General features: G+C 43.9%; 1 protein-coding gene across 5 annotated transcripts in view; it reads right to left on the bottom strand.

The window, feature by feature from the left end:
- The window catches only part of NAXD (NAD(P)HX dehydratase), a 91,057-nt gene that overhangs the window by 56,784 nt on the left and 13,378 nt on the right, over window positions 1-20,895 (bottom strand). For all 5 annotated transcript variants that reach the window (XR_004001186.1, XM_030568599.1, XM_030568589.1 and 2 more), the window contains exons 4-5: window positions 20,490-20,535; window positions 19,200-19,288 (exon numbers count right to left, since the gene is read on the bottom strand). Coding sequence is in view for 4 of the 5 variants with exons in the window: in XM_030568599.1 (XP_030424459.1) it covers window positions 19,200-19,288; window positions 20,490-20,535 (135 nt within the window). In the remaining variant the exon portion in view is untranslated. The remainder of the gene's footprint in view (window positions 1-19,199; window positions 19,289-20,489; window positions 20,536-20,895) is intronic.

Genomic DNA, 20,895 nt, shown 5'->3' with positions numbered 1-20,895 from the left:
ACAATGGATTTGTCTGACTGCCTTCTTTTCTCTGGAGAAGAGATTCGAGCAGAAGAACGAACAGGATTCTTCCTCTTTTCTGCTTTCCCCTTTGGGAGATGAAACAACACTGTCTCATTGCAGATGTGACAAAAGGTCCAAGTGCAGAACCATACACTGAACTTGTAATACCACTGTGAGGGCTGATACAGTGTGGCTGGGAGATGCAGAACCTACTGCTGGATCTCTTCAGACCCAATACAATCTTAGAAATCAGTACATAAAGTTTAATGTGGATAAATGTAAAGTAATACACATTGGAAAAAATCCCAACTATATGTACAATATGATGGGGGCTAATTTAGCTACAACTAATCAGGAAAGAGATCTTGGAGTCATCGTGGATATTCTCTGAAGATGTCCATGCAGTGTGCAGCAGCAGTCAAAAAGCAAACGCTATGTTAGGAATCATTTAAAAAGGGATAGAGAATACGACGGAGAATATATATTGTCCTTATATAAATGCATGGTATACCCACATCTTGAATACTGCAAACAGATGTGGTCTCATCTCAAAGATAGATATACTGGCATTAGAAAAAGTTCAGAAAAGGGCAACTAAAATGATTAGGGGTTTGGAAAGGGTCCCATATAAGGAGAGATTAAGAGGCTAGAACTTTCAGCTTCGAAAAGAGGAGACTAAGGGGGATATGATAGAGGTATATAAAGTCATGAGTGATGTGGGAAAGTGAATAAGGAAAAGTTATTTACTTGTTCCCATAATATAAGAACTAGGGGCAACCAAATGAAAAATTAACAGGCAGCAGGTTTAAAAACAAATAAAAGGTAGTTCTTCAAAGTGCCCAGTCAACCTGTGGAAGTCCTTGCCTGAGGAAGTTCTGAAGGCTAGGACTATAACAGGTGTGGCAAATTTGCCGGCGCTATTATGATGGGTCTCGCGCTCTCTCTCTTCTTTGGGGGGTTCAGGGCGCCATTTCTTGCCCCTGAATTGGAATATTAACTGCCCCACTAGTGTCCTAGAGGAGGGGAGTGGAGAGGGAGGGACCTGGCCTGCCCTCTACTTCAGGTCCCAGCCCAGGGGCCTGAGGATAGTGGTAAATCACTTGAACTGACAGTTCCTTCCCCTGGGTAACTTCCCTCTCCTGCCCTTCAGCTTGTGGGGCTTCCTGCCCTCCCTCTGCACAAGCCAGGTGCCCCTTACCTAGGGTCTTGGACTTCTTAGCCCACCACAGCACTTCTCCAAAAACTGTTCTCTGCTCCAGTACCAATCCTTTCTGCTCCAACTCCCACACTGTCTGATTGAAGCAGGGGTTTTTATCATGTGACTGACTGCAGGTGCTCTAATTGGCTTCAGGTGCTCTAATTAATTTATAGCAAACTTTCTTTCCCTTACAGAGAATACGGTTCCCTTCTAACCTTCTTCTGCTGCCCTCTGGCCATGCTGTATCACACAGGGTTTAAAAGAGAACTAGATAAATTCATGGAGGTTAAGTCTATTGATGGCTATTAGCCAGAATGGGTAAGGAATGATGCCCCTAGCCTCTGTTTGTCAGAGGATGGAGATGGATGGCAGAAGAGAGATCACTTGATCATTACCAGTTAGATTCACTCCCTCTGGGGTACCTGGCATTGGCCACTGTCAGTAGACAGATACTGGGCTGGATGGACCTTTGGTCTGACCCAGTATGGCCATTCTTAATATGTTTCTTAATGTCAGATTTCTCTCATGCCAGATTTTTTTTCTTTCATTTAGGATTCGCAGTCTTTGGATTGGATCTGAGGATTCCCCTGAATGAGATGTGGCTCTGCTTATAGAAGACTTCTTGTTCTGCGGAGTTCACCTTAGAATGGAGTTAGAAGGATCTGAAGGTTTCTCCTGTGGTTTGCCTCTGAATTCAGAGGCTAGCAAAGGGATCCTCTGAGCGCTTTGAGATCAGATCCAATGGCCTGGAATCAGTTTCCACTGAAGTCTTGAATTCTGATCCTGGGGCAGGGATTGGAACCTTTGGTATAGTGCTCTCAATCTCCTTAGACCTCAAGGTAACAAGAGCAACTCTCTTGTACAGACCCTTTAAATGGGTCAGATCGAGGAGTTTTGCAACCAGAGATTTTTGCAGTAATGAGGCCTGCAGCATGTTCTGGCATTCCCTCTGATCCAGCAGTTAATAGTGCTGCAAACTGAGCAGCTCGAAGAACAGGGACTCTCTCTGAGGCACAACAGGCATCTGGTATGGGTGTCTGACACTAAGACAACTTTTGGCCAACAGGTACACCTCTTGAAGCCTAGTCTTGTTTTCAGATCTGGTGATTGGAACCAAAGTAGGAATTAACTAGCCTATCCTAAGAAATAAAAAAATTTACAGAAAATTAAAAGAATCAGCTAATTAACCCATCCTTAAAACTAAAACTGTCTAAATATAAGGCACTGAATTCACTAGTGAAGGACCCAGATTAGATGGGTCTGGAAAAGTCGAGGTCTGGCTGCAGCTGTGGCTGGAAGGAACTGAGGCAGCAGGGGTGCCAGTCCACCCTGCTTTTTATAGCCTCCCTCTCAGAATACTCATGAGCACAGAGGGCAGGGGTTGGAGGGGCACTTCAGCACACCAACAAGCACTGCTGTAAGAAGGTGTAATCATCTGGGCTGCGTTCACCAGCTCATCCCCACGAGTGGGAAGATGCAAAGACACATGAAGAATGTACACTATTCAGATCCTGTTTGGGTGGCTGTGGAGAGAGGGAAAAGGGGGCAGCAAGTTTCCCTACTTGCTGGTGGAAGGGAAAGCAACAGAATAATGGCAGAAGGAATTTAGCTCCTCCCTCTCAGTAAGCGTACTCTGATACCAAAAGCTGGTATATTTTAAAACGAACTGAAATTACAAATAGTAATTCATTGTGTGTGCCCTTTCCACCTCTTTTAAAGGGGTCAAGTTAGAAGCCGGACATTAAGTTATTAGTAATTATCCTGACTTCTGAGTGTTAAGTCATATACTTCATGGTAACTGATATTTGCTTGTCACTGGAACCTTTGAAAAATTGTAATTAGAGAATAGAGAATAATGAGCTCAAACTGTTACGTGTTTTAGGCATACACTACACCCTGCTTGGAATGAGTACTGCTGTTCCTTGTTCTAATACAGCAAAGTTATGATCTACTTGTATTCTTTTTCTCGACTGTTTAAGCATTACAGTTCAGTTATGGTCACTCTCCTCCCTCTTCCCTGTCAATTAACAGAAAAATCAAACTATTCAACTAGTGATATTATCCAGTAATAATACTCCTGTAAGCTGTACAGAATAACCATTGCAGGGAAAGCTATTCTGCAACTGATTAGAGTATGCAACGGCTATTCTGGTCTAGGGCTTCTGGGGATGGAGAGTAGTTTGCCCTGGGCCCCCAAAACCTGAGTGGTGCTGCACCCCTGTTCACCATGTCACAATGCCACTCACTGGAATTTGACACTGTGGCCTGTCTGTCATGATGGAGTGCCAAATCTGAGTGGTGCTGCAACCCTGTGGGATAGGAGCCACAGCTGCAGGGTGAGAGAAGGGCAAGCTCACTCTCTACACTCTCTCCCCTCCGGCCTCCCTGAGTAGAAATAATTTTTCTGGAAGGGTGTAGGTGGGGCCTCAGTTTCAGATTTTGCCCCAGGCCCCCAAAAACCTCTGAGCAGCCCTGTTCCAGTCAACAAGCCCTACTATTTTCCATGCACTTCACTCACTTGCTAATTAATCCTCACAATACTCCTTGGAGTTAGGTTAGAGGTAGTAAGACACTATGGAAGGATGACTTTGTTTTTCTTTTTTTAAAAATGGCATTAGCAAAACTACATTATAACAAAGGAATGAGCAGCAAACCCTCCATACATTAAGCAAAAGAAGTGTTGCAAGATACTATTACCTGGAAAATCTTGAATTTGCAACACTTGTACAAAAGCTTCGTGTTTACAGATAACAGCCATCTTAGGTGTTTTAGACATCAGTTATAACGGTTGGTCATAACACTTGGGGAGCAAACATTTAGCTTAGGTCTGTCAGAACTAGTGCACTAACAATGATTTCTTCAAGCATGAGGCAGGAGTCAAAAGCATTTGCACCTACACGAGCTCAACTAGTTCTCTCAAACCCATTCCATGATGCAGTGTCTCATTTGGAAGTTAGCCAAAAGCCCTTCTAAGCCCTCGTCCAGACTAACCCGCGGCATCGGCGGGTTAAAATCGATTGCTCGGGGATCGATATATCGCGTCTAGTCTGGATGCGGTGTATCGATCCCCGAGCGCGCTTACATCGATTCCGGAACTCCATCAATCCGAACGAAGTTCCGGAATCGACACGGAGAGCCGCGGACATCGATGCGGCGCCGTCCAGACTGGTGAGTACCTCGATTTTAGAAATTCGACTTCAGCTACGTTATTCTCGTAGCTGAAGTTGCGTATCTAAAATCGATTTTAATTCCTAGTCTGGACGTGGCCTAACTAGCAAGAGCTGCTTCAGGAATCCCAGAATGCACTAGTAAGAGCTCCCAAAAGGCACTTTGTGCTGACACGCCAAAAGGGTTCTGTGCAGAAGTGATGAACCATTGCATAGGTAAATGAGACAAACCCCCATTTGATAAAAATTTGTGTCCCTGCAATAGTTTCCTTGCTTAGTGTACTCACACCCAATTTCTAATTAAAGTTTGTCTCCTTTAAACCACGAAGAGCAGTAATAAAACAGTCTCCAAATAGATATTTTCTGTCTTCCCTCTAATCTGATATAGAAACTATAGGAAAAAACATTAAAGGCAAGTAGGAATGTGCTACTGGAAGTCTTGAGCTTATAAAGCTTTATTCAAAATTTGTTTTTTACATGCCATCGAGTATGTGAAAAGCCTCCAGTAACCCAAATTCTAATAAAGGTACCATTCTGGACAAAAGTAATGCGGGCCACTGTTTTATTCATTTATTAAACAACATTTAAGTTGTAGAATGCAGAAGAGAAAAGTAATGTAACAAGATTTTACTCCGTACTAAAAGAGAAGCTTTGTAAAGCATGGCTTTAACATGAATTTGGCTAGGAAAGGCCAACTGCATTTAATAAGTAAAAGAGGTTTGTTACATTTAGGCCAATAGCTGAATCCAAGTCATCAATAGTTGCATGACTATGTCGCTTTTTGGACAGTTCATGAAAATAACCTCATAGCAGAAAATTCACTAATTTTTTTTATTTTCAAGCTTGAAAGTTTTATTTCTGCAGCCCAAATCAATGATACACACTCAACGCCACCATTTCTTGAGAAATACAAAGTCCAATATCAAGCCAATCCTGCTTATTTTGCCTTTGGTGGTAATATTTAGCATTTAGGTACTGTTTTTCAGCTTTAAAGCATTTTACAAACATAAAAACTTTCATGTAACACTTCTTTGCAATTTCACATCAAGAAAGAATATAAAGCAGACTGTCAGAAAGGCCCCGAGATTAGGAGCAACAATAATGATGATACCACAAAATCACGGAGATGAAGAGATGCTGAAAAATGATTGCTGGGTTGTTTTTTTAAAATAAAAGGGAATCAGAACAAGTACTGCCTAGAGTAGCATCAAACCCACTTCATTTCAGAATCTCTCTGGTGTTCAGAACACCTATGATTGCATCACAAAAGATAATTATGGATTGCTTATATTGCACAGTAGTTTTGAATACATAAATCATAAAATTGCCATCTTATAGTCTACACCACACACACACACACACACACACACACCCCAATTACAGATGTAACACTGTTATTGTAACCAATATGGGGTAATTACCCAATACGTAACCTTGTTTCGCTGAAGATACAATCTTGCAGGATTCTCAACCAAAGTAAAAACTAGCCACTCCCACCCCTTACTGGTCACTGTGTTGACGCCCCCAAGTCACGGTTCTCAACCAAGGATACATGGACCTCTGGGAGTACATTAACTCATCTAGATATCTGCCTAGTTTTACAAAAGGCTATATAAAAAGCACTAGCAAACTCAGTACAAACTAAGAGTTCATATAGACAACAACTTGTTTATGCTGCTCTATACACTATCCCAGCGGTTCTCAAAATTGTGGGTCACGAGTTTATCTTTATGGGGTCATCAGGGCCAGCCTTAGACTCGCTGGGGCCTAGAGCAGAAAACTGAAGCCCAAGCCCCACCACCGAGGACTGAATCTGATGCCTGAGCAATTTAGCTTCATGGGGCCCTACCTAGTGTGGCGGTCCAGGCAATTGCCCTGCTTGCTACCTCTTAACGCCGGTCCTGAGAGTAGGAATAGACTCAATGTGGAGGGGGGAAAAAAAAAAAAAAAAAAAAAAAAAACTTAGTTGCTGCTGTCGCTTCACTGTCTCCCAGAATGACAAGGCTCACAAGTGAAAAACAGGCTCAAGTATCACACTGAAATATAAATACAATATTTATAGTCCAATTCAGGGCCGGCTCTAGCCATTTCGCTGCCCCAAGCACAGCGGCATGTCGCAGGGGGGCGCTCTGCCGCTCACCGGTCCAGCGGCTCCAGTGGACCTCCCGCAGGTGTGACTGCGGAGGGTCCGCTGGTCCTGCAGCTCCAGTGGACCTCCCGCAGGCGTGGCTAGTACAGGAGGTCCACCGGAGTCGCAGGACCAGCGGACCCTCCGCAGCCACACCTGCGAGAGGTCCACCGGAGCCGCCTGCCGCCTTCCCGGCAACTGGCAGAGTGCCCCCCGCGGCGTGCCACCCCAAGCACACGCTTGGCGTGCTGGGGCTTGGAGACAGCCCTGATCCAATTGATTTGTTTTATAATTATATAATAAAAGTGATAAAGTCAGCAATTTTTCAGTAACAGTGTGTCTGAGACACTTATTTTCATCTCTGATTTTGTAAGCAACCAGTTTTTAAGTGAGATGAAACTTGGGGTGTGCAAGACAAATCAAACTCCTGAAAAGGGCACAGTAGTCTGGAAAGGCTGAGAACCTCTGCCCTAAGGAATGTAATTGCTACCCTCTATACATTCCAGTCAGCACGTTCAACTGATCACTAGCTTCAGCTCCCAGAGAGACTATTCAAAATGATCAACACAATAAAAAGTGTGCCTCAAAGGGGGAAACATGACAACAACGTGCAAGAGAAACCCCCTTCATCCATCAGGTTCTGAGGGGAACTAGTCAGGAGAACAAGAATCATAAAAGATGAGATCTTCAGAGAAGCAGAGTTATGAGATAAATTTTCTCTTATCCAACAGATATTACCTCTGCAGGACTCCTACTCCTGAAGCGAAAGCAGCTCTAGCAATGTCGCAAAAAGAACAGTACCAACAATATAAAGAGGAGCCAGGAATCTCTTATAAGTCCAACACACAGGAGCTGCTCCAGGCACCAGTGCAGCAAGCATGTGCCTGGGGCGGCAAGCAGCGGGGGGCAGCTTGCCAGTCACCGTGAGGGCGGCAGTCAGGAAGCCTTCAGCTGCATGCCTAAGGGAGGTCCGCCGGCCCCGCGGCTTCAGCAGTAATTTGGCAATAGGTATCCCGAAGGCGCGGAACCGGCAGCAGATCACCCACAGAAACGCTGCTGAATCCGCGTGACCAGCGGACCGACTGCAGGTGTGCTGCTGAAGGCCGCCTGACTGCCGTGCTTGGGGCTGCAAAAAACAGAGACTCCCCTGCCAACACACAACATTTGAGAAGGCAAAAAGGATTAACAATCCAATGCAAAAATTGACCAAATGAAAATTAGGGATGTCCCCAACTAAAAACTTTTTTTGAGCGGGGTGACTGGGCAAGTGTTTGGATTCCCCTATCATGGGAATGAAAATCTCATGGTGAAAATCCACTTGGAGGTTGAATCCAAGCAATAATACTTCGTAAATTTGGAGCATAAACGAAATAGTTGCTTTGCAGATAATCTGCAATGGAAACATTCCTGAGGCAGACCTAAGTGGCAGCTTTTCTTCAAATGGTGTGAACCTTTAAGCATCTGCTTAGCTTCAGATTAGCCAAACAACAGCAGTGTTAAATGCCATCAGATTTTTTTTTTTGACTAGGTTCCCTGAGTAATAGTAAATTAAATGATAGACATAAATAAAGAGGAAATGTCCCCACAGCGGAATCCAAAGGCACCTTCCTGAAAGGCCCAGCAAAGATCTCCCTGGTTCTCCCCTGGCACTGGTAAAAAGGGTAGAAGGGAAAAAGGATACAGGGCTTAACTCTCTCCCTCCCACCAGCTGCTGAGAGGACAGTAGTTTTGCTGGAAGACAAATGTGAGAGCTTTATTGTCTTTCCTCCCTGCTCTCCCTCTCCGGGATGACCTACATTTTATTGTCTCATGCAAGTATGAATAGGTGTATTTGTCAGCATCTTATGTGCTTGTTATCCTTGTTTTTTTCTATGCCCAAAACACATATGAGGCACAATCTGCAGCGAGTATCTAGGAACTGTGGAAGGTGATAGAAAAATACAGCCATAAACTCATAGGCAAGAGTGTGGCAAGACTTGGTGCACCTGAAATTTGTTCTAGGCATCCTTTCGAATCAGAGTTCTGCATCTGACCAAATGGAGGCCTGGTGTTGTGGGAGGATGCAGAGCACTGGCAAGCAAAGGTGCAGTCACCCAATCAATAATTTCACTCATCACTGGAGAATGTTTTCCAAGTCTTGCTCATTAGTAGCGCACTCTAAGGGCAGGTCTATATTTACAATGCTACATCAGTGCAGATGCAGCACTTCAGCGAAAATGCTACTATGCCAATGGGAGAGCTTCTCCCATTGTTGTAGTTAACCCACCTGTGATGGGTTCCCCCTGGGGTGCCAACTGGAACTAGTGTATCACTGAGCCCCCCGACCCACCAGCCTGGGCTGCTACTCACCCCGTAATGCTGTGACAAGCACAATGGCAGTAACCCAGCTGCAGCAACATGCAGACAGGCTTTCTGACCAGCCCCTGCATGGGAAGGCTATACAGCTAGGCACTTACCAGCTTCCCAGGCCCACACCCCTCTCTGGAAAGTATACATGAATTATACAGTCCTGTGCTGCACAGGGAACTGTACAGCATAAGCTCATGAAATTTGCCCGTCTCCCTCAATGTGAAAGAAGATATGCAACAGCTTTCTGCCACAAGTTATGATTTCCACACATTGATTTTAGACAAAAGAACAAATTTATTAACTACAAAAGATAGAATGTAAGTGATTATAAGGGATAGCAAACAGATGAATGTAAATTACCAAGCAAACAAACAAAAATGCACTCTAAGCTTAATATACTAAAAAGACTGGATATGAGTAGCAAATTCTCACCCCACTTGTTGATTTAAGCAGTTTGAAGAGATTCTTGAGGAGCCAGCTGCACTTGCTTGCAGCTTAAAAACCTCAGGTGTTCCTTTTGCACGTTAGAAATCCCTCTAGCCTGGGTTCCCCCGTTCCCCCAAGTGCAGTCCTTTTTTCTCAGGTGTTCCCAGCAGTCTCTTTGAGCGGGGATCAGTGAAGACCCACAATGTCACTACCCAGCCTTAAATAGCTTTTGCATATGGTGTGAACCTTTTGTGTGTCAGCTTGGTTCTTATGCCTTTCAGTGGAAAAATACTGGTATTTCAAGATGGAGTCCAGTACCAGGTGATCTGGTCACATGCTCCTGCAGTGTTATAGCAGCCACGACTTGGAGACTGTAGCATCCTCAGGAAGGCTCCCTGGTGGGAAATTAGCTTCTTCTAAGACCTATTGTTCTCCCTAACCGCCCCTCCCAGCCAGCCATCTAGACTGATTGCATTCTGCCTAATGGATGTTCCCCAGGTGTAAACACATTTGTAATAGATGTATGGACAATACTCCTAACTTCATATACCAAAACGATACATCCATACAAATAGGATAACCATATTCAGTGTATCATAACCTTTTCAATGATATCTTACATGACCTATCTTGCACAAAACACATCAGTTATGCCATAATCAGAACACTATCTCTATGAAGAATATGGAGCATAGCGTCATACCACCTCTGCAAGAGGCGACAGCTATGTTGACAGGAGACGCTCACCCATGAACATAGCACTGTCTATACTGCGAGTTAGATCAGTATAATGGTGTTGCTCAGGGTGTGGATTTTTTTAAAAATGTATGTTTATAGTATTGACCTGGCCTAAGAGTCATTTAGGTAACTCTAAATAAATTGGCATATAGTTACAAAGGTCTGTTATATAAAATAGATAAAGCCATTTATATTTTTAAGTGGCCAGTTTCAAAAGTCTAAGCAGAGTCTTATCTTCAAAGATAAGAAAAAGTTTCTGCTTTGTGACTCAATAGGCTTCACTTGTGTTCGTCCAATGCTGCAGGTAATTATAGGAAATCGCATTTTAGTTCTGCTGACATTTACACTGAGACACATTATACAGTAGATAAACAGATCTGAAACCAGCACACAGTGTGTAGCTCCAGGATTTAAGTAATCTTAGAAAGTGGAGTAATTAGCCAATGTTCCAAACGCTGGGTCAGATCATAATTGGAAACTATGATGGGAAGAGAATATTCTGGGCAGATTAGCTGCAGAAAGTGTGAGGGGGAGGATTTTCCTTTTTTGTGAAGTTATGTGAATCTATAAACTCCTACGACTGATCTATTTGTTAAATTCATAAACAATTATTCTTGCCATAAACTGACAAAGTTAAATTTTATTTCAGAAATGCTGTGTTTAAATATATTTAAACATAAGATAAATAATTTTATGTTCATGAAAGATAGCCGACTGACAGCTCCAGCCAATGATGTGCTGCACAGGGAATGCAAGAGTACGTACACTGTCCACTCGTGTGCCTCAAACTGAACCTGGGATGGACCACCTACATGGACACAGGATACTTTCCTGTTGGCTTACTAAACGTTTGATCTCTTTTCTGAAGCTGACAAGGGTTTGTACAGTAATAATGGATTTTGTGGTTGAAATCTGTCTACCAGGGATGGAACCAAGTCCACTAACTTTTCATACAGATCACTGAAGAGACATCAGAAAGCAGAAACTTTCAATATTTAGTATCTTGAACTGGATTTGAAGTGGTGATCTTTATATGAAAGCTCTATAATCCCATTACCAATCCAAGTTTCTCTCATAAAGGACCTTAATCAACCAGATCAAATCTCAGTGACTTCACTGGCATGCTGTTGGGTCAGAAGGTACCAGAGAACCAAAAAGACCTATTTGAATTTTAAGAAATGGTCATTTAAAGGGTTACACTGACCTAAATTCAGAAGATAAGACTAATACTTTTATTCATCAACCAAGTTGTGGTTAATCATCACAGTGGACTTCAGACAGATTGGATGACTTTATAACATACCTGAGTTGCAGACCCCAGGTATACCCCGAGTTAGTGTCACCTTTAATGCCCTTGCATTTGTGGACTAGATTAGCAAAAACAAAACAACAAACCAAAGAAAGAGAGGGTTCCATATCTTTAACATCAACAGTTTTCTTCATGGCCTTACCAGTAACAAGTGTTATCAAACCACCACTAAAGAACCTGGCAGGCTTCACCTGCAGACTAACACAGTAGCCACAGTGGCAATCCAACAGGCAGACAATGCACATCCAAGAGCACTGGAGCTGTATGTTCACAGTGAGATACTTTGTTTAATAAATGGGCTGCCATGTTCGGCACCAGCTTCATTTTCTAACCTGATAATGACAAAGACATGGATGACTGTATCAAGATCTGCAACTGAAAGAAACTGACACATTCATCCTACCAGGCAATGATGGAGAACCAACAAAATGAGCATACTTGGCCACGGCTGCTAGTTGAACATCCAGGAACAGACTTCGGTCAAGTTTCAGTTAGTTAGATTTCAAACACTGGATCTTTTGTTTCACTTTGCCAACATGATCAGAGGTGATACAGCCATCGAGCTGTGTACTATCAACAAACGATTGTGGATCATGTCTCCTTATTAAACTATCCCAGAGGCATTATATGACTGTTGGGCAACAGAAGTCACAGAATACAGCCCTATGTACATTGCCAAAGAGCCCTCGGGGCAGATGAGCCACTGCCTAAAACTATCCTCTGAGGCTTCTCACACAAGAACAAGGCCACTGAAGAGCAACTTCACCCGCCCTGCCAAAGACTGTGTCAATACAACCATTTCATAGCCTGCATTTGAACATATCCAACTCTTTAACTGAGTTACAACATGGTTTGGTTTCAATCACACCACCAATTTTAATTTGTTGCAGTAATGCCAGGGCACAGCCATACTGGAACCACATACCTTGACTCAGATTTTTTTTTTAATAGTTAGATCATCATGAAACTGGGGCCCTGACCAGCTGAAGTCATTAAAAATTCCAAGCACTGGTAGGCTGACAATTTCAACTTCATAAATTTTACACTACCTATAATTTTCTTGTACTTTTAAAGTGGGGGATACAGTAGTTACAAACACCTCCCCACCCCCGAAAAAAAACAACCATGTATTGTTGCTAGCACAGATGGCTGCCATGTAAGAACAGAAGAATGACCATACTGGGTCAGACCAATGGCCCACCTAGCCCCAAACCCCATATTCCAACAGTGATGAGTGCCAGATGCTTCAGAAGGAATGAACAGAAGAGGGCAATCAAGTGATAAATCCCACATTGTCCAGTCCCTGATTCCGGAAGTCAAAGATTTAGGGACATCCATAGCACGGGGTTGTCCCCCTCACCATCTTGGCAAATTGCCATTAATGGACTAGATGAAACCTTAAACTATAGCACTGCCATTGTAAAGACAGACAAGACATTTAAAAATGTTAAAAGAACTGCTGCAGAACTTTTACAAACCCCACTAATTCATGGAAACCTTCTTTCCAAGAATTATATTTTGCTACTGGCCATATTATAACAAATCACTTTTACCCTAATTAGGCAAAAGTTCGAACAAAGTCTTGATTATTTACATACAAGACTCGTGGTCTAAGCTTCTGGTCTATGGGTACAGCCACAAGTCCTAGTCCCTGAGCCAGTCGTAGTTCCCCAGGTTGGCAGGGGCTCAGAGTATGACTGCAGATGAGTGAGGCTAGGCTTTGCGGAAAAGGGAGCACTCAAAACTGCTCTGAAATCACCCCTGTAGTAGCACCCTTGCTCTTTCAGGGTGGTTGGCCCAAGTCCAAAGTCTCACTCAAAGGTAGGTTACATTTGGGGTGAATCAGGTGGGCCTTTTTCTAGGGTGTGGTGATGGTTAAGTATGTAAGAATTTTTGCTGTATCTGCCAGACTTCTTGCCTAACCTTGCAACATTATCTCTTCTCATACAGCCAGCTGACATTTAGGGGCTAGATCCTGCCCCTTAAGTTTTGCTATTGATATCGATGGATCCTGAATGGAGTCCTTAATGAGATATTGAGGGCCAAGATGCACCACTTGCCTCTTTATTGAGCAGAGTTTGAAACAGAGTCCAGGATGTTCTAAATCCCAAAGTGCAAATATCACAGACCACTGTTTTTGTGCATTCACAGCACATAAATTTGGTTGAGCAGGCCTGTATGCAGTGTTTATCATTGTGGCCCAAAAGCTGCTCGGAACTCAGCTACTTGTAAGGCTGGGAAGAGAAGGAGATTGATTGGCAGGGGCATGAACAGAAAAACATTTGGCTGCTTTTGGAGGGCACTTTGTGTGACCCCTGCAGCTGGAGGACCTGCCTCCCCTCCCCACCCCTGGCAGCCAGCGGAGCTGCTTCTCCCCTCCCACCCCACAGTGGCCACAGAGCTACCTCTCCCCTCCCCATCCCCCAGTGCCAGAGGAGCTCCCTCTCCCTGTCACAGCCCTGGGGCCAGAGGAGCTGTCTTCTCCCCCTCCTCCTGTGGCAAGAGGAGCTCATTCTCCCATCTCCGGCACCAGAGTTGTGTGCTCCTGCTGACTGGGGAGGAACCTGTGCCACCCCCGGCGCACGCCCCTGTTGGCTGGCCATGTCAGCCAGGTGGAACTAGGACATTTACCATCTGTATTGCAATAGCACTTAGAGGCTCCAATAAGGGGTGGGCAAACTTTTCGGCCCAAGGGCCACATCTGGGTATGGAAATTGTATGGCAGGCCATGAACACTCATGAAATTGGGGTTGGGCTAGAGGAGGGGTGAGGGCCCTTGCTAGGAGTATGGGCTCTGTGGGGGGACCAGAAATGAGGAGTTCAGGGTGCAGGAGGAGGCTCCAGGCTGGGGCAGGGTTTGGTTTGTGGTGGAGGCGTGGGAAAGGCTCCAGCTGGAGGTGTGGGCTCTGGGGTGTGGATGAGGGGTTTGAGGTGCAGGACTGTGCCCCAAACTGGAACTGAGGGGCTCGGAATGTGGGAGGGGGCTCTGGGCTGGGGCAGGGAGGATGGTGTGTGTGTGTGTGTGTGTGTGTGTGTGTGTGTGTGTGTGTGTGTGTGTGTGTGTTCAGGGGGCGATGGCTCCGGCTGGGGGTGTGGGTTCTGGGGTGGGGCTGAGGATGAGGCGTGCAGGCGGATGCTCCGGACTGGTACCAAGAGGTTCGGAGGGCAGGACGGGGATCAGGGCTGGGGCACGGGTTGGGGTATGGGAAGGGCTCGGGGGTGCAGGCTCCAGAGCGCGCTTACCTCAAGCAGCTCCCGGAAGCAGTGGCAAGTTCCCAGTCAATGGGAGCTGCAGGGGCAGTGCGCAGAGCCCCCTGGCTACCCCTACACATAGGAGCAGGGCGGGGGGGAGGAAGGACACGTCACTGCTTCCAGAAGCCGTGCGGAGCTATGGCATGCACGCAATGAGCAGCCCCCAACCCTGCGCCCCAGCTCAAGCATGGGAGTGGGGAAAGCCCCAGATCCCACTCCCCAGCGGGAGCTCGAGGGCCAGATTAAATTGGCTGGCAGGACAGATGTGGCCTGCGTGCTGCAGTCTGCACACCTCTGTACTAGATACTGTACACGCCTATAAAGACAACACAGTGGCCACCCCAAGAAGGTACAGTGTAAGTATGTGATGACGTAAAAGTTTAATATGATGAGAGATAGGGGGGTGAAGAGGGAGATTGTGATCAGGGCCCCGTGTACTTCGCTGCACTATGGGCTCAAGTTTTGCAGCATGTGCTATTCAATTCAATAGCTATGTTAATTAGGTTACCTTGTTGATTTTTTTGCATTACTTTGCCAAATCCTCTCAGAAGGTGCAGCAGTATATTTTATGGAATCCCTGGATAAAGGAGAAAATTACTCCTGATAAGGCTGACTGTTTAGGTTCCCTATAGAGACAGCTACTATTGCCCAACTCCTGAGATGTAGTAGGGAGAAAAAGGAGTACATGGCTGCTAGGTAAAGCTTTATCCTTCCCAGGCCTCATGCTGCTACCCTTGCCTCACTGGGAGGGGAGCACACATCACCATCCGTCCAAGTGACAGCTGGAGCTGTGGTATGAAACTAGGTGTTGTGGTACACCCAGGACTGCAAATTACCCTAATTCAGCCTTGCATCCTTTGCAGCTCAGAAGGGATGAACGCCTGCAGCTCAACAGGTTGGCCCCTGTGCCCTTGCAATCCTCCCCCTCTAAACTTTGTTCAGACCCCCACCCAGAGGTGAAAGTAAGCCGGTCTGGTCCAGTCCGGCATACCGGCAAGAGCCAGTACGCCGTACTGGACCGCACCGACTTCCACAGAGGGGATTGAAAGGGCTCTGGGCTGCCCGCAGCGGCGGGGAGCTCTGAGCCCTTTAAATCCCGGCCACGGCTGAGATTTAAAAGGGCTCAGAGCTCCCCACCACTGCGGGCAGTCCAGAGCCCTTTGAATCCCGGCAGTGGCTCCAGCAGCCGGGCTGGGGCCAGGATTTAAAAAGCTCTGGGCTCCCTTCAGCAGCAGGAGCTCTGGGGCCCTTTAAATCCCTGCCCCAGCCCTGCAAAGCTCGGGGTTCCCCCCGGCGCCCTGGGATCTGTAATTTGCCCCTGAGCCCCGGGGGGGGCTCCTGACCACCTCTTCAGCTGGGAGCCTCTGGTTGATTTAAAGAACCTGGGTCTCCCAGCCACAGCTGGTGCCCCAGGGCCTTTAAATCTGAGAGGCCACGCCTCTTCTGGATGAGGCCACACTCCCCTCAGGACTCCCGCAGTACCGGTAAGTCCTGTAAGTTACTTTCACCTCTGCCCCCATCCCATCACGTTTTGAATCCTGGGCACAAGTAAGTCTGCCTGGCTTTCAAGGCTCATCAGCTCAGCCTCTGACTGTCACATACCTCCTCTGACCCACACCTTCAAAAGACAGGCAAAGGCCATCCTGATGAGCCCAGAGAGCTTTCGTCTCACATTCCAGCTCCCAGTTTTATAGAGAGCAGGGCAGAAAATGTGCTACTTATTGTAATGCACTCCCTCTTGAGGTGAAAGCAGTACTAAAAGAGGAAGCTGCAGTCAGGTCTCTCTGCTCTGTTGTGACAAGATGTCAGACTCCTGACTGCAGTAAAATGGGGCATTGTTCAGCAGTTTGGCAAAATGTCAAACTCTGCAAAAGAAAAATCAGTCAACACAGAATCACAGAACACACAAGGCCCTGATAATGATTGGCATAACAAGCAGGATAATAGAGCATCAGCTGCCTAGCCACTGTCATGCACTGTGCAGTTATCACAGCAAAGGTGACCTTTAATGAGGAGTACAAAGGAGGACAATGCAATAGCTCTGCAAACTTTTACAGGGAGCTCCTCCTGTTCATAAAGCATGAGAGATAAACATCCCATTCATAGTTGAGAGAAAAACGGATGCACAGGCTTTGTCATTGCTGGAAAAGCAGAAGCAGGGGCTGCCTGCTCAACACCACATAAGAGGTGATATGTAAAAGATGTAACTAAGTCTTGAATGGCTTTAAAAGTGAACGTGGGCAGTCTGTTTGATGCAGACAAAACTGGATTTAAAACATTCAATCAAGAATTTGGGAACCTGTGAAAAATGTACAGTGCCCACATTTATGAGGAAAGACCATTATTAAGGCTGCAAATCATTCACGGAGGTCACAGGAGGGGGATCAGGGCTGTGGCATGGGGATAGGGCATGGGAGGGGCTCAAGGGTGCAGACTCTGCGAATTCTGCAGCAGCAGGTGCAGCTGACCCCAGGGCCAGCCCAGCAGCTGGGGAAGTCCCGGAGCCAAACACTACTCTGGCAGCCGGTCCCTGGCGCTGCCCAGGAGCAGCAGTCTTCAGGCACATTCCCCTCCCAGCAGGTAAGATTTAGTCACAGGTATTTTTAGTAAAAGTCATGGAAAGGTCACAGGGCCGTGACATTTTGTTTACTGCCCATGACCTGGCCATGATTTTTATTAAAATACCTGGGACTAAAACATAGCCTTAACCATTACCTCACATTTGGAGGCAGGAGAATGGGCAAGAAGTCTTATGGGGAGATGAAAAAATTTTTAGAAAACCAATCCTGAACATTGTTGTTTGCATTTTTAAATCTTAAATTTCATTCAATTTTAAATAATGTTCCCAGCAACATCCAATCATACTGAATAAGTATATTAGCTGACCGTTTCTGCTAAGTCAGTCTGAAGTGTAAAAATTAGCAATATTGACACTTAAACAGTGATCAGGCTTCAGACCTAATGTTCTATTTGGATGAATGGGGAAAGTTCTCACACACACACACACACACACACACACACACACACACACACACACACACACACACACACACACACCTATACAGTGTTTATTTATTTTACAGAAAGAATAGGACAGCGCATTGGATTAGCGTCAAAAAATTCTCTTTGCAACCAGAGGGGGAAAAAAAATTGTTGTTTTTTTTAAAACTGACAATTTTATTCTACAGAAGATGCTGAACTAAAATCTGTGTGGAAAAAAGAATCTGTAGAAATTCCACAAATAGAGATTTAGAGAGAGAATATGTCACTTCATTAAGATCCAGCAATCTCTTGTTTGCTCATGATTCTCTCCTTTCTGACCATGTTGTCTTTTTTTTTAATGATACTTTTCCATTCTCACCAAAGTAGTCAACAGTACAATGTATGAACTCCTCCCATGTAAAATCATATTGGTTAGCCCAACTGTCATAGCTCCACTGACTTCAATGGAGCTGTGGCAATTTACACCAGTTGAGGATCTCGCTACTGGACTATAGACATTAGTGTGGTTGCACCAGGGCAATGCAAATAGCTTTACCTTGTCTACACCAGGAAAACAAAAAGATGTGCTGGGAAAAAAAACAAAAACCCTCCCCCAAAAAAACCCTGATTGCTTACTTGTTTTAAACATATTTTCAAATGCAAATTTTCACACAGAAAAGGTTTAATATCTTTAAAATGTGCTAACTGGTAGCTGTCAATCCCAGGCTTCCCTTTAGAGTTGATCACTTTAAAAAAGGTGCTAACATGTTTTTTAAAGTATTAAATCCTGTCTACAGTAGCATTTATCAAACGTTTTGACTCTTGTTTTTAAAGCGCTTTTTTTTCTAGTTTAGATAAGGCTTTAGTGTGTGTAGACATAATTTACACCAATGCAGTGCAATTTGTACTGCAAGCTTACCGTAGGCCTTGCTTACAGGGCTCTAGATCTCAATTCTTATTTGGTACATTCATACCTAACCCAAACAGTGTCTCCCGTAAGATACCCAGTTAGCGACACATTCCGGACAACAACTGAAACAAACCAAACAACTAACCCCTCACAAACTGATATAAGCAGACCTTGATATTTTATAGTGCATCTAGTTAACCTTTAATGGCTAAATTTGTTATCTACAAGGCGAAACATTTAAGAAGTTTAGATTAAGAAGAAAATCATAAAAAATTAAAATCAGTTTCTCGTGTAGTAATTTAGCATGAATAGTGTTATGTCCACAGTGGTGAGAAAGTAAAATCGATTCAGAACCAAGAAGGAAGAAATTAGGGACGCGAGTGTTTTATTTTGGCTTTTAAAAAAAGATTCTGAACTGCTGACTTGTTCCATACTCAGTTCTGGATTTTGTGACTGTTCTCATTTAATGCATCACAATTACAAACATGTCAGCAATAAGATGAAAGAATAATCTTTGCTTTTTTAATTTGTGCTTTGACAAAGTGGTTCTAACAGGTCAGAGTCGCCACATGCTCTTAAATGAAGATACGTAATACATAATCACTTTTTTAACCTCTGATTCGCCTGTCCTGTGATTCAGGAAGAGAAATAATGTAAACCAATGAACTGTCACACTGAAATGTTCAATCTAGTATCCCTGACTTGATCATTTAAAGGAAACAAAAAGTCAAACTTACAGCACTGGATGAACAATCAGTTCTGGACTATATGACTTTATTACAGCTGCTGCATCTTTGGTACAAAATACATGGGATAAGTCTGCACCCTAAAAAAGAAAATTTGAAGAATTACAATTTGTAATCTTAGTAGTGCATAAACAATTATTCACATAGCTATTCATTGAACAACTATGAACTCCTATGGCTTATTAAATAAAGCAATCTTGCCTAGCATGTCATTCAATAATTTGGAGAGAAATTACTTTATTTCTTAAATCTAACTTCCATGCTAAAATGCAAAACTTACAGAAATACTTGCTTATTGAACAGGATTATGGCAAAATAAGTGAAAGTTTAGGGTCAGCTCTTGAAACCCTTTATCACAGGAGTAATCCTCTCCATTCATGCATGAACAAGAATGATAGGCCTAGGCCCACAGTAAGGAAAGACAAAAAGGAAACAACCAAGTAAGGGCTGGGTTACAGCACAGACAAAAAAAAAAATAAATAAATCGGTGTTGTGCTGTGTTCACGCAGGATAAACAAGATTACCCATGAGTTCTTTTCCAGTCCTAAGGTCTTTTATCCAATGAGCCAAATCTGGACTAGAGATAAACTGGCACAATTTCATTTATTATGGTTGAATTGCATGCATTTCTGAGTTTGACCTTAAGTAGGAAAAAGCAAAAAATAATATACACGTAGGTTAGGTAGCCAGGGACAAGAAGTTTCCAATACTTCAGATGTAGAAAGAAATACCAAATTAAAAAGATACAAACACCTAAAGGAAGACAGTAACCTACTAATGGCTCCTCTGGTGTATTAATATCATTTAACATTTTCCAAACCCTGAGCAATTTAAGGTCCTGATCCTGAAGTTTGTTCTGTTAAGGAGAAATGTTATGCCTGTGCATAGGCCCACTGAATTCAGTAAGGTTCAGTAAGACTGCCTGCACATATCAAATGGCTGTATTATGGCCATAGTATCTTGTTGGATACGAGTAGTCATCTCTGTCCAACTTTAAACACAGAAGAGCCCAGGTTATTATTTTTGGTCTTGCCTAAATTAAATAATAATAAACTTTGCTTACTGAAAAAAAAAAGAATGACTTTTACAAATCTGATAACTTCTACGACTAAGAAGAATATGAACCTTCTAGAACTCAGAAATTATTAAAAAGATAAGGTTACATTTCTAGTAGAACTAAAATCCCATGCACAGTACAATGCAAGCCTTTTACATATGACACTAGACAATCCAGTTATGTTATAAAAAATACATTACACACGAAAGCAGTAAAAAACCTACCACTTTTAGAGCTGAAATTGCAGCAAAATATGGTGCCCCAGTGTACCTACAAATGAAACATTTTCTAGGTTAGGAAACAGACACACACAATTGTTATCAAAAGAAAGTTAGCAGTTGATCACCCTGCTACAATGAAGAACCGAATTCAAGAGCAAGTTAAATAAATAAACTCAAGTAGTTCTTATTTATAAAGAATGGGTGAAAGCCTGACCCTACTGAAGTCAATAGCAAAACTCCAAGTGACTTCAATGAGGCTGACATTTCACCCTATGCATTCACTCTCACTTGTGTGATATTTACATGGACTACATCACAAATAAAAGCTAAAATAAGAGTCACCTCAAAGTACTCACATAAGCACGAGAGAGACAGACTCAATCCATTCAGAAAAGAGACTCAGAAAAAG

Source organism: Gopherus evgoodei, chromosome 1 (genome assembly GCF_007399415.2).
Source record: "Gopherus evgoodei ecotype Sinaloan lineage chromosome 1, rGopEvg1_v1.p, whole genome shotgun sequence".
NCBI lineage: Eukaryota > Metazoa > Chordata > Testudines > Testudinidae > Gopherus > Gopherus evgoodei.
This window is presented reverse-complemented; position numbering and strand designations above follow the sequence as displayed.